The 13,045-nt window shown below is 45.4% G+C and overlaps 1 protein-coding gene across 7 annotated transcripts in view; it reads left to right on the top strand.

The window, feature by feature from the left end:
- Window positions 1–13,045, top strand: part of mapk10 (mitogen-activated protein kinase 10) — a 187,533-nt gene that overhangs the window by 156,040 nt on the left and 18,448 nt on the right. For all 7 annotated transcript variants that reach the window (XM_078401921.1, XM_078401923.1, XM_078401926.1 and 4 more), the window contains exons 10-11: window positions 2,404–2,528; window positions 11,730–11,793. In XM_078401921.1, coding sequence (XP_078258047.1) covers window positions 2,404–2,528; window positions 11,730–11,793 — 189 coding nt within the window. The remainder of the gene's footprint in view (window positions 1–2,403; window positions 2,529–11,729; window positions 11,794–13,045) is intronic.

Here is a 13,045-nt window from a genome sequence, read left to right on the forward strand (position 1 = left end):
AAGTCTCTGAATTAACCTTGTCACTCTCCATCCTAATGTAAAATCCACCATATTATGGTCACTGTTGCCCAAGGGGCTTTGCACAATAAGATCGCTAAATAATCCTTCCTCATTACACACCACCCAGTCTAGGATCGCCTGCCCTCTAGTCGGTTCCTCTACATATTGGTTTAAAATCCCATCCCATATACATTCCTGTATCATGACCAGATTCCCACATCCGCAGTCCCTTGCACTGCACCCCTCACTGAAATCAGTTTCTCCAACAGTGGCCCATAATAACACAGTGCCAAAATTAGTACGGTAACTGGGTAATCCCTTCTCGACATACAACCGAGTCAGGGTAGAGAGGGCCAATACCCACTCCCCTGGATTTCCTCCAGCAAAGCAGGTGAAATAAATTCCATCCCTACCATTAGAGATTGTGATCTAAGGCAGTGCCTGAGGTCACAAGGGAGAAAAACTTTTATGACAAATGTAAGTTTTTGGTAACACAAAATGCTGGAGTAACTCAGCAGGTCAGGCAGCATCTAGGAGAGAGGGAATGGGTGACGTTTCGGGTCGAGACCCTCTTCAGACTGATGTCAGGGGGGCAGGACAAAGAGAGGATATAGGTGGAGACAGGAAGACAGTGGGAGAACTGGGAAGGGGGGGAGGGGGAAAAAGAGAGAGACAGAGGAACTATCTAAATAATAATAATAATAATAATATTCATTTATTGTCGTTGCAACAAGTACAACGAAATTAAAAAATAGCAATCCTGACGGTGCGTAAAAACATATATGCAATAAATGCAAAACAAATAAATATCAATATATTAAATACAAAAGTTTTAACAGTGTGACCTATTGCAGAAAGTAGTGTTCAGTTCTCGTATGGCCCTGGGGTAAAAACTGTTCTTGAGTCTGTTTGTTCGGGATTTGATCGACCTGAAACGTCGACCAGAGGGCAGAAGAACAAACAGACGGTGGCCGGGGTGGGATGGGTCTTTTATTATTTTTCCTGCTCTACTGAGGCAGCGCAGGCTGAATAAGTGCTCCAGGGAGGGCAGTGAGCAGCCGATGATCTTCTGGGCCATCGTGATGACCCTCTGAAGGGCCTTCCTGTCCTTTTCTGAGCAGCTGGCATACCATGTGGTTATACAGTATGCCAGCACACTCTCGATGGAGCAGCGATAGAAGGACATCATGAGCTTCTCCTGCAGGTTGGTCTTCCTGAGGATCCTCAGGAAGTGGAGTCTCTGCTGTGCCTTCTTCACTGTGGTAATGGTGTTGGTAGACCAGGTAAGATCCTCTGCGATGTGTGTACCCAGGAACCTGAAAGCGGGTACCCTTTCCACTCAGACCCCATTGATGTAGAGTGGGTCGTGTTCTGCACTGGTTTTCCTGTAGTCTATTATAAGTTCCTTTGTTTTGGAGGAGTTCAGGACAAGATTGTTCACTGAACACCATGCTGCCAGCCTTTGGATTTCATCCCTGTAGGCTGTCTCATCTCCTCCTGAGATGAGTCCAACCACAGTCGTGTCATCCGCGAACTTGATGATGGTATTGGTGGGATGGGTGGGGGCGCAGTCGTGAGTGTAGAGGGAGTAAAGGATGGGGCTCAACACACAGCCCTGTGGTGAGCCGGTGCTCAGTGTAATGGTGGAGGAGAGGTGAGGGCCTATTTTGACGGTCTGGGGGCGTTTGGTCAGGAAGTCCTTGATCCATTGGCAGATGGTTTGGGAAAATCCAAGGTCAGAAAGTTTGGTAACCAGTCTGCTCGGGATGACTGTGTTAAAGGCAGAGCTGAAGACTAGGAAGAGCATCCTCACATAGCTCCCCTGGTGTTCAAGGTGGGTCAGTGGAGAAGTTGGAGAAGTCAATGTTTGTACCAGCATCTGCAGTTATTTTCCTACAAGTTTTTGGTAAGCTTTTAATTAGCTTAAAATGCACTTGAGAGTAAATTGCAAGCCGAAAATGCAGCACAGAGATGCAGCTATTACAGCCTCCGCCTCACCGTGCCAGTGACCCATGTTCAATTCTGAGCTTGGGTGCTGTCTATGTGGAGTTTTCACATTCTCCCTGTGATGCTTAGGTTTTCTCCAAGTGGTCCAGTTTTCTCCTACATCCAAAAGGCAGATGGGTTGGTAAATTTATCGACCTCTGAGTAAATTGCTCCAGGTGTGCAGGTAAGTGAATCTAGGAAGCCGCTGAAGAGCCTGTGAGGAGAATAAAAAATGGGATTAATTTAGGATTTACATAAATAGTTGGCTGACAATCGGAGCAGACTGAGTGGGCTGGGGCCTGTTTTCCCATAATATCTCTCTGGGAATCCAACAATCCAGAAGCAATTTAGTGATGCGGATAAGAAATTGATTGAAGGTTGGGAAACATTTAGTAATCAATGCAATGTGTTTTGTAGCCAGCCAGGCCAGAGATCTCCTGTCCAAGATGTTAGTAATTGATCCTTCCAAACGGATATCGGTGGATGAAGCCTTACAACATTCATACATTAACGTGTGGTATGACCCAGCTGAAGTTGAGGCGGTAAGTTATGCTGTTTCTATTCTCTAATAATTGGCATTTCATGCATTGGAGCTCAGTGGGCTTATAAATTGTGAACCAATTCAGCAACTGATCCCCTAATGAACATTAGCACATTAAGTTAAGAAGGAACTGCAGATGTTGGTTTAAACCGAAGGGCGGCACGGTGGCGCAACGGTAGAGTTGTTGCCTTACAGTGAATGCAGCGCCGGAGACTCGGGTTCGATCCTGACTCCGGGCGCCGTCTGTACGGAGTTTGTACGTTCTCCCCGTGACCTGCGTGGGTTTTCTCCGAGATCTTCGGTTTCCTCCCACACTCCAAAGACGTACAGGTATGTAGGTTAATTGGCTGGGCAAATGTAAAAATTGTTCCTAGTGGGTGTAGGATAGTGTTAGTGTGCGGGGATCGCTGGGCAGCGGGGACCCGGTGGGCCGAAGGGCCTGTTTCTGCGCAGTATCTCTAAAAATCTAAAAAAATATAAACTCAAAAAGCTGGAGTAACTCAGCGGAACAGGCAGCATCTCTGGAGAGAAGGAATTGGGTGACGTTTCGGGTCGAGACCCTTCTTCAGAACCCTATAGATAAAGGCAACTACTGGTAACTTTGCTACATATATGTGTAGGAAGGAACTGCATATGCTGGTTTAAATCGAAAATAGACACAAAAAGCTGGAGTAATTCAACGAGTCAGACAGCATCTCTAGAAAAAACAAATTAAGTGACCCTGAAGGGTCTCAACCTGAAAGATCACCTATTCCTTTTTCCCAGAGATGGTGTCTGACCCACTGAGTTACTCCAACTTTTTGTGTCTACCTTTGCGATATGTATATTGGTTTCACAATTGTTACTGCCTTGATGTGTTTTTTTTAATTTAATTTTGTTTCATTTAAAAAGATATATATATATATATGTAAATTGATTTGAATAGTTGTTAAGTGTTTCTACGAATCCAATATCTTTACATTGTTCAAAAGGGATTTGGCAGTAGCTCGCTGTTCAGGGCGATTTGGGCATTGTGAGAGCAGGGCAGTAGGTTTCACTGTGGGAGGCCCAGGTTTCTCTCAGAGCCTGCTCCACCTTGTGGGATGCCTCCGGGGTACTGAGGGAATGCTGGTCTGGCCTATTGTGTCAAGAAGAGGAAGCTGGGATGGATGGGTCTAGCAGTAGCAAACCAGGGCAGAGGGCCTGGGTCCACATATCTGGCTCAATCTGTGTCTGTTTAAAGTATCCCTGCAAAAGCAATCAGATTTAACTTCCAGAGCATAATCCTGTGGTAACTGATATCCTTGACCTTAGCATGAGACAACACACCAGCCCACAATCATGCTTGTGGCATTTTGAACTGGAGATAATTGAAACTTTAACCAGTTGCAGGTTCCCTGCAACACAGTAAAGTCCAAGAGATAACCACAAATAGAGCTGCGCAAAACAAGTTAATTCTTTATTTAAAATCTTTAGATTTGCAATACTTTTGGCAGTCCTACTCAGAAACATATTTGTACAATATTCAGGGAAGAACCAGAGCTTAATGATGAGAGAATTATTTATAGGCTTGTTATAATTTCTTTTGCCTATAAATACAATTATATTTGAGATGTTGACAGCTCCTTTCATTGAATGCTGGGAGATCACTCCAGTGTCATATTCCTCTTATTTTGTGTTGCCTCATGACTCAGGAGTGATCTCGTGGCATCCAATGGAAGGATCTATTGGCATCTCAAATATCATTGGCAAGGATGTTACATTTGTTCAAGAAAGATTTGAGAACATCCTTTAAACAATGCACCCTGATACTTTCTTGGTATGACCAAGCTTGGACTCGAGGGCCTGTTTTGTACATCTGATGTCACGCATATAGACAATGTGTTCATAAGATCTTACGATCATAAGTGATAGGAGAATTAGGCCATTTGGCCCATCAAGTCTACTCCGCCATTCAATCATGGCTGATCCATCTCTTCCTCCTAACCCCATTTTCCTGCCTTCTCCCCATAACCTCTGACACCTATATTTAGCACATCAGAGGCAACCGAGCGAGTATCATTCATCACAGATCCATCACAGATTCTTTACTCTGCATATCTTTAGACTTCAGACTTCAGAGATACAGCGTGGAAACAGGCCCTTTGACCCACCGAGTCCGCGCAGGCCAGCAATCACTGGAGACAATTTACAAAATTGACCTACAAACCTATAAGTCTTTGGAGTGTGGGAGGAAACTGGAGCACCTGAAGAAAACCCATGGGGTCACAGGGAGAACTTACAAAATCTGTATAGACAGCACCCATCGTCAGGATCAAACTCAGGTCACTGGCCCTGTAAGGCAGGAACTCTACCCCTGTATGACTGTACCACCCAAAATATTGTTGCTCACAAACTGGGAACAAGTTTTTTTCATTTACCTGTGGATCTTGGAACATATACAGAGTTTAAAACAAATGATATTTTATAATGTAAAAGCATTAATGTCATTTTTTTAAATTAAATATTTCCGATGGTAAGGTCCGAGTAGCTGAGTAATACATGCCATGTCCCGAGATATCGTTCCCAGGTGATGAATCTGTGGAATTCTTTGCCACAGAAGGCCGTGGAGGCCAAGTCAGTGGTTATATTTAAGGCAGAGATAGATTGATTCTTGATTAGTACGGGTGTCAGAGATTATGGGGAGAAGGCAGGAGAATGGGGTTAGGAGGGAGAAATAGATCAGCCATGATTGAATGGCGGAGTAGACGTGATGGACTGAATGGCCTAATTCTGCTCCTATCACTTATGATGATCTTATGATAAACAGACTGAGCTGGAGTTGTAAGAGGAGCATGATGATTGCTCCAGAACTCTTCCAACATTGGCACCCTCAACGTCTACGATATGTTCATCAAAGTCTCCTGATGGTGAAGTCAGGCTAGGGACTGGGCTTCAGTGCAATGTCCAGACCCTGGAATATCCCCATCCACCATCTGGGTTCATGCAGGACAACTTGCCCCTTGGACAAGCCACTGCGTGCTTTTCAACTTCTTTCCCCGTGTATCTGCTTGATGGTTAATGATGCAGTCAATCTGTCTTTGTCAGGAATTTCTTGTTTGAACTTCTTCATGCAAAGGAGCAAAGAGGAATTTTCTTCAAATGAAAGTTTTCAAGTTTCATAATCATTTTTTATGGATGTTCTGGCTGCTCATACAAAGTGAGTCCTGTTGCAAATGGGAAAGAGAAGACTTAAGCAACATAGTTTCATTGCTTTCTGTTAGTATTTATTAATTTAACAGGACAAACGATACACATTCTCAATAACTCATTGGGAAAAAGCCATTAAGGACATGGTTCTGAGCCACAAAAAGATCAAACCTGACAAAGTCTAACAGTTACCTGCTTTTAGCAGAAGCAGTAAAACAAATGAGTGAACTGACACAAGCGCCTCTGAGCTTAACCAAGACTCCCATTCCTGAGCATTGTGTCCTCACTGCTGGAAAGCATAGAGTGAATATTGAGGAAAGTCAAGACTATGTGGTCTCCCCCACACACCCCTTGCCACCATTCTTTCAGTGGGGGAAGGGTGATTATATTTTGTCAAACATTATTTGGCACTCAGCCTTCATGCTGGTAGAAGATTAAAGAAGAAATTCCAGACAAATACAGACTGATTACACCATCAACTGGCAGGCAAGTCTCGGTATATTAGTTTGGAGAATGATTCCTGCAGTCTCCAGGTCAGCTTGGAGGCTGCAAGAACCTGGTGTTTCGTTTAGTTCAGTTTAGAGATACAGTGTGGAAACAGGCCCTTCTGCCCTTCCAGTCCACGCTGACCAGCAATCTCCTTGCTGCCTTACAGCGCCAGAGACCTGGGTTCAATCCTGACTACGGGTGCTGTCTGTACGGAGTATGTACGTTCTCCCCGTGACCTGTGTGGGTGTTCCACAGGTGCTCCGGTCTGCACCCGTTAATTGGGTTAATTGGGTTGGTAATATTGTAAATTGTAAATTGTCCCTAGTGTGTGTAGGATAGTGTTAATGTGCAGGGATTTCTGGTCGGCGCAGAATCGGTGGGCCGAAGGGCCTGTTTCCAAGCTGTATCTCTAAACTAAACAAAACTAAACTAAACACTAGTTCAATGCTACGTACTAGCGACAATTTGCAGAAGCCAATTAACCTACAAACCTGCACGACTTTGGAATGTGGGAGAAAACCAGAGGGCGGCACGGTGGTGCAGCGGTAGAGTTGCTGCCTTACAGCGAATGCAGCGCCGGAGACTCAGGTTCGATCCTGACTACGGGCGCCGTCTGTACGGAGTTTGTACGTTCTCCCTGTGACCTGCATGGGTTTTCTCTGAGATCTTCAGTTTCCTCCCACACTCCTAAGACGTACAGGTATGTAGGTTAATTGGCTGGGGCAAATGTAAAAATTGTCCCTAGTGGGTGTAGGATAGTGTTAGTGTGCGTGGATCGCTGGGCAACGCGGACCCGGTGGGCCGAGGAGCCTGTTTCTGCGCTGTATCTCTAAATCTAAAAATCTAAAAAAATCACCCAGAGAAACCTACGCAGTGACAAGGAGAATGTACAAACTTCGTACAGACAGACCCTCTGCTGTAAAAACATCCACATCCCTCCTTCACCAAAGCCACACCTCTCCCACCTTCCACAATCTTGCCCGGTTGTCATGGATTAGCTGCGCCAGCACCAATTGCTGCCTATAATTGCAAGAAGCAAGGGGTTGATGCATTCATTAGTCCCCTTCCCCACTGCCCACTCACTTCACTGAACAGTGACGATAGCATGGCATGTCTTTCCTCCATCTGTTCATGGCTGCATTTTCCAGTAATAAATAAATTGCTGTTAACTTCAATTTGAGGTAAAGCTTTAAGGTGTTCATTCAATTACGTCGACAAGTTGAGCAGATCAGGATGAAACAATAACCAGTGCCACTGTGGCTAATGTACTGCATCCATCTGGACACAAACAGAAATAGCTGTTACTGAAGGATGCGGCAACATTCTTCAGAGGATAGTTGTTCGCTGTTTTCTTCTCTTATCTAGGTTTTGTGTACTGTGTAAACTATAATCAGCACAATCCTAGTCATGGGCATGGCACAGGAGGATCAACGAGACCAGGAAAGGGCTGTTGGTTGTTCAGATGCTGCACATGGCACCATACACTGGTGTACTAAAGGAGGTCATTGCAACTTGGCAAAGTCTTTTGATGTGTGTTCAAGGAAGATGCGGCCTTCCAGGATAACATCATCAGAGATGTACCATCTCCTTTGGGAAGCACTGCGTAGAAGGGCTACTGTAAGTATAGGAAAGAACTGCAGATGCTGGTTTAAATCGAAGGTAGACACAAAATGCTGGAGTAACTGAGCGGGTCAGGCAGCATCTCTGGAAAGAAGGAATGGGTGACGTTTTGGGTCGAGACCCTTCTTCAGACTTCGGACTACTATAGGGTCGTGTTACTTTTTTTTGGACAGTGGATGTTGTCTGCATGGATTTTAGTAAGGCATTTGATAAAGTCCCACAGTTGCATGGGATCCACTATGACTCAATCTTTTGGATTAAGAAATGGCTTGTCGTGGGTTGTCGTAGGTTGATGTTGTTGTCGTAGGTTGTTGCCTGTGTCGTCGTAGGTTGTCATAGGTGTGCTCATAGGTGGACGTCCTAGTTGCGATGATTGGATGGCCGGTTGTCGGTAGCTTGCTGTAGCTTGACGTCGACTAGGTGGTAGGTTGTTGTAGCTTATCATAGACGTTGTCGTAGGGGGGGTCCAGTAGTCGGTTTTTCGGCGATCTGCTATGACTATGACAGTCGCCCTAAAGATCGCCTAAGTGGGACAGGCCCTTTACACTTTGGGAGGTTGAATGCAAAAGGAAAGTTTATGACAGGACCTTAACAGAATTAATGCACAAAGGGATCTTGGGTCCAAGTCCATAGTTCTCTGAGAGTGGCCACACAATTAGATTGGTAAAGAATCTAAAGAATACCCAATCATTGGTTGGGGAATTGGGTGTAAGAATCAGGAAGTCATGTTGCAGCTTTATAGGACTTAAGTCAGGGCTGGGTCACCCTATTACAGGAAGGATGTGGAGGCTTTGGAGAGGGTGAAGAGGTTGTTTATCAGAATGCTGCCTGGTTTACAGGTATTATATATAAAGAGAGGTTGGACTAAAGTTGGATTGTTTTCTCTAGAGCTTCGAAGGTTGAGGGTAGACCTAATGGAAGTATATAAAATGGTGAAAGGTATAGATAGGGTACACAGACAACACCTTTTTCGCAGGGCGCAAATGTCAAGGACTTGAGTGCTTAGCTTTAAGGTAAGGTGAAATGTGTGGGGCAAGGTTTTTACACAGAGAGTGGTGGATACCTGCAACACGCTGGCATGATAGGTGGTTGAGACAGATACAATAGTGACATTTAAGAGGTTTTTGGATATGCAAGAAATGGAGGGATGTGGATCACATACAGGCTGAGGAGATAAGCTAAATTTGGCATCATGGTCAGCACGGATGCTGTGGGCTGAAGGGCCTGTTCCTGTACTGTACTGTTCTACGTTCAATGTTCTAAAGAGTTACTGATCTTTTTAAGTTTGTACCCCAGAGAACCATAGAGGCTGAGATATTAAAATAGACAGATTTGTAGACTATCAGGGAGTTAAGGGTTAAGGCATATTTTATGGCCAAGAACAGATTAGCCCTGATCTTATAGAATGGCAGAGCAGACTCAAGTGTTCCATTGCCTACATTTTCTCATTTAGCTTATATTACCCCATTAATAGCTGCCTCCTGGGAAACATGAGTGCAGAGGTTATGATGTGAAATTGCTAACTGTGGAAGTCTGCGAAGTGCATAAATGAGGCTCTGACCCTGAAGATTACATTGAGAGCTTCATTGCAACAATGTTCAAAGCTGAGGGCAGGCAGGTCAGAGCTGGAGTGGGATGGAGAATTAAAGTCAGTGGTCACATTTTCGCACTGCAGCAGGGTGTTTGTGTAGAAATTGTAGAAACAAAGAATTTTAGATGCTGGTTAATACACAAAAGGACAAAAAGTGCTGGAGTAACTCAACAGTCAACAACAACAGAGCTTTATTTGTCATTCGGTACCAAGGTACCGAACGAAATTACATAGCAGTCACACAAAAAAAAGAACACAAGACACATGACCCCAACACAAACGTCCATCACAGTGACTCCAAACACCCCCTCACTGTGATGGAGGCAACAAAACTTCCACTCTCTTCCCCACGCCCACGGACAGACAGCTCGTCCCCGACCGACCCGCACAGTCCCCGCAAGGGGATGGAAGTCCCCGCGGCCGAGCCGCACCGGGCGCTGAAACGTCTCGCGGCCGAGCCGGGCGATGGAAGGCCCCGCGGCCGAGCCGTGCGCAGCTAAGTCCCGCGGCCGAGCCGCACCGGGCGATGGAAGGCCCCGCGGCCAAGCCGCACCGGGCACTGTTAAGTCCAGCGGCCGAGCCGCACCAGCGATGAAAAGTCCCGCGGCCGAGCCGCGCCGGGCGATGTTAGGCCCCGCGGCCATGCCGCACCGGGCGATGGAAGGCCCCGCGGCCAAGCCGCACCGGGCACTGTTAAGTCCAGCGGCCGAGCAGCACCGGGCGATGTTAGGTCCCGCGGCCGAGCCGCGCCGGAAGGCCCCGCGGCCGAGCCGCACCCCGCGCCGTGAGGAAGAGACCTAAAAGAGAAAGGTTTCCCCCACCCCCCCACCCACACCACCACCCCCCACACATACACAACCAAAAACAAAAAAAAAACCATTCCAACACCGACACACAACAAAAAAAAGGAAAAAAGACGAACAGACTGCTAGCGAGCCGCAGCCGTTAGGCGCCGCCACTTCCGCTTGACCCTCAGCAGGTCAGGCAGCATCTCTCGAGAACATGGGTAGGTGACATTTCACTCAGAGGGTGGTGATAATGTGGAATGTGCTGTCAGAGGAGACAGTTGATGCAGGTACTGTAGCACCATTTAAAAGACATTTGGGTTGGTACATGGATAGAAAAGGTTTCGAGGGATATGGACCAAATCTGGGTAAATTGGGCTAGCGGTGATGGAGCATCTTGGTTGGTATGGATGAGTTTGTATTCGTCCTGTACGACTCGATGACCATTATTTTTTTCCCAAGGTAGGAGAGTTCAAAACTAGAGGACACAAATTTAAGGCGAGAAGAGAAAAATTCAAAAGGGGAATAAGGGTGGTGAATATGTGGTAGGAGCTGCCAGAGAAAGTGATAGAGACAGTTGAATTACAGCATTGAAACAATATTCTGGCAGGAATGTGGTGAGGAGAGGTATTGAGGGATATGGGTCATCTGAAGAGATATCATCCTGATCCCATCTGCGTTTCATGGCTTGGGGTTTTGATCCAATTAACATAACCCTTTGTCTCAGCCACGTTGAGTTTACTTTAGTTTTATTTAGCGATACAGAGCGGAAACAGGCCGTTCGGCCCACTGATTCCGCACTGACCAGCGACCCCCACATATGAACACGATCCTACACAAACTAGAGACAATTTTACATTCATAACCAAGCCAATTCCTACACATTTAACCTACAAAACCTGTATGCCTTTGGAGTGTGGGAGGAAACCGACGATGTTGGATAAATCCCACGCAGGTCACGGGGAGAATGTACAAACTCTGTAAAGACAAGCACTCGTAGTCAGGATCGAATCCAGGTCTCTAGAGCTAAGGCAGTAGCTCTACTGCTGTGCCACCATGCCGCCCTTTCTGCCCAATCCATACCAGAATAATGTCATGCCACAATGTTGAACAACTGTATCTGTAAACATTGATGTGTTGAGGAACAAATTATTGCCTGCGGCTATCAATTTCCAAAGCACAGATATTGAGTGGCTCCTTGCTGTGACCATGCAACCTCTGTTTCTCACAGAGTGGTTTTTATTTACACAGCTAAGCTGTGCGATTTTAAAACTAACTTACTGCTTGTATCAATACATTTTGAACTAACTTGCTCAAATCAACAATTTATGTAGTCATTTATTATATATTAACAAAACTCTGATTTTACAACCCACTATTTGCTAACCATGTTCAACAGGGCAGCCACTTACTCACTCCCTGGTACAAGAAGAGGAACATGATTTAAGAGAATTTGTCATTCTAAAGTGCACGATGGGAAGTGGAGATGGAGGTCTATAATGTAGCCTTGCATGACATTAGAGTTTATAATTGTGCCTTTGCTTTACAGCCGCCTCCCCAGTTCTGCGACAAACAGCTTGATGAAAGAGAGCACAGCATAGATGAATGGAAAGGTAATGTTCAACAAGGAGTCGTTGCAATTTTGACCATATAGGTTTGACACCACGGTTTCTGTGTGTGCTGAGCATAACTGTGATGTTGATTCAATTGTGTGAATGGGTAGATTTTAACCCAATTTGAGCTCAAGGCACAGGTTGAAAAACTAGGTTTTTAATATCTGCAATCATCGAGCAACACCAAAACCTTGTATATTTACATTTGGCAGCCAAAGTTTAAATGTAGCTTGATGATACTGGCCATTATTATTATTAAGAGAAACAAATTGTGGCCGAATTTTGTTTTCTCCATCCCCGCATCCAAATGTACAAAATGGTTGTACTCTGCTTCTAAAAATAGGTTCCATTGAAGTCAGGTAACAGAGAATTAACTTTCATCCCCTTACGTTTCCCACAGTGGGATGATGAAAATAAATAAAGCTGTGGTGATCAAATTTCCAAGGTGTCCTTTAATTTTCAAATTTGTTAGTGCAACAGCATGAAGAGAATGCAGATACTGGACCACTCTGAGAAGAACCCCTGAGACCCAGATTAAATAAAGCACATTAGCCAGTCTCTCCACACTCCTTTCTGAAGCCAGAAGAGCAACCCACTATGGAATTTTCCATTCAACTAGGTTCCGCATGGTAGGCAGCTCTGGAAGGTTAGATCGCATGTGATCCAAGGAGAGATAGCTGAATGGATAGCAAATTGGCTCCATGGAAGAAAGCAGAGGGTGATGGTGGAAGGTTGCTTCTCGGGCTGGAGGCCTGTGACTAGTGGTGTGCCTTAGGGTTCGGTGCTGGGCCAGTTATTGTTTGTCATCTACATCAATGATTTGGTTGAGAACATATGGGGCAAGATTAGCAAGTTTGCTGATGATACAAAAGTTAATGGTTTTGCAGATAGTGAAGATGGTTGTGAAAGATGGCAGCAGGATCTGGATCGATTGGCCAGGTGGGCAGAGGAATGGTTGATAGAATTTAATCCAGAAAAGTGTGAGGTGTTGCATTTTGGGACGTCGAACAAGGGCAGGACTTACACAGTAAATGGTAGGCCTCTGGGTAGTGTTGTATAACAGAGGGATCTGGGAGTGCAGGTGCATGGTTCCTTGAAGGTTGAGTCGCAGGTAGATAAGGTGGTCAAAAAGGCTTTTGGCACTTTGGCCTTCATCAGTCTGAGTATTGAGTATAGAAGTTGGGAGGTCATGTTGCAATTGTATAAGACGTTGGTGAGACCGCATTTAGAATATTGTGTTCAGTTCTGGGCA

This window comes from Rhinoraja longicauda, chromosome 1 (assembly GCF_053455715.1).
Source record: "Rhinoraja longicauda isolate Sanriku21f chromosome 1, sRhiLon1.1, whole genome shotgun sequence".
Classification (NCBI taxonomy): Eukaryota; Metazoa; Chordata; class Chondrichthyes; order Rajiformes; family Arhynchobatidae; genus Rhinoraja; species Rhinoraja longicauda.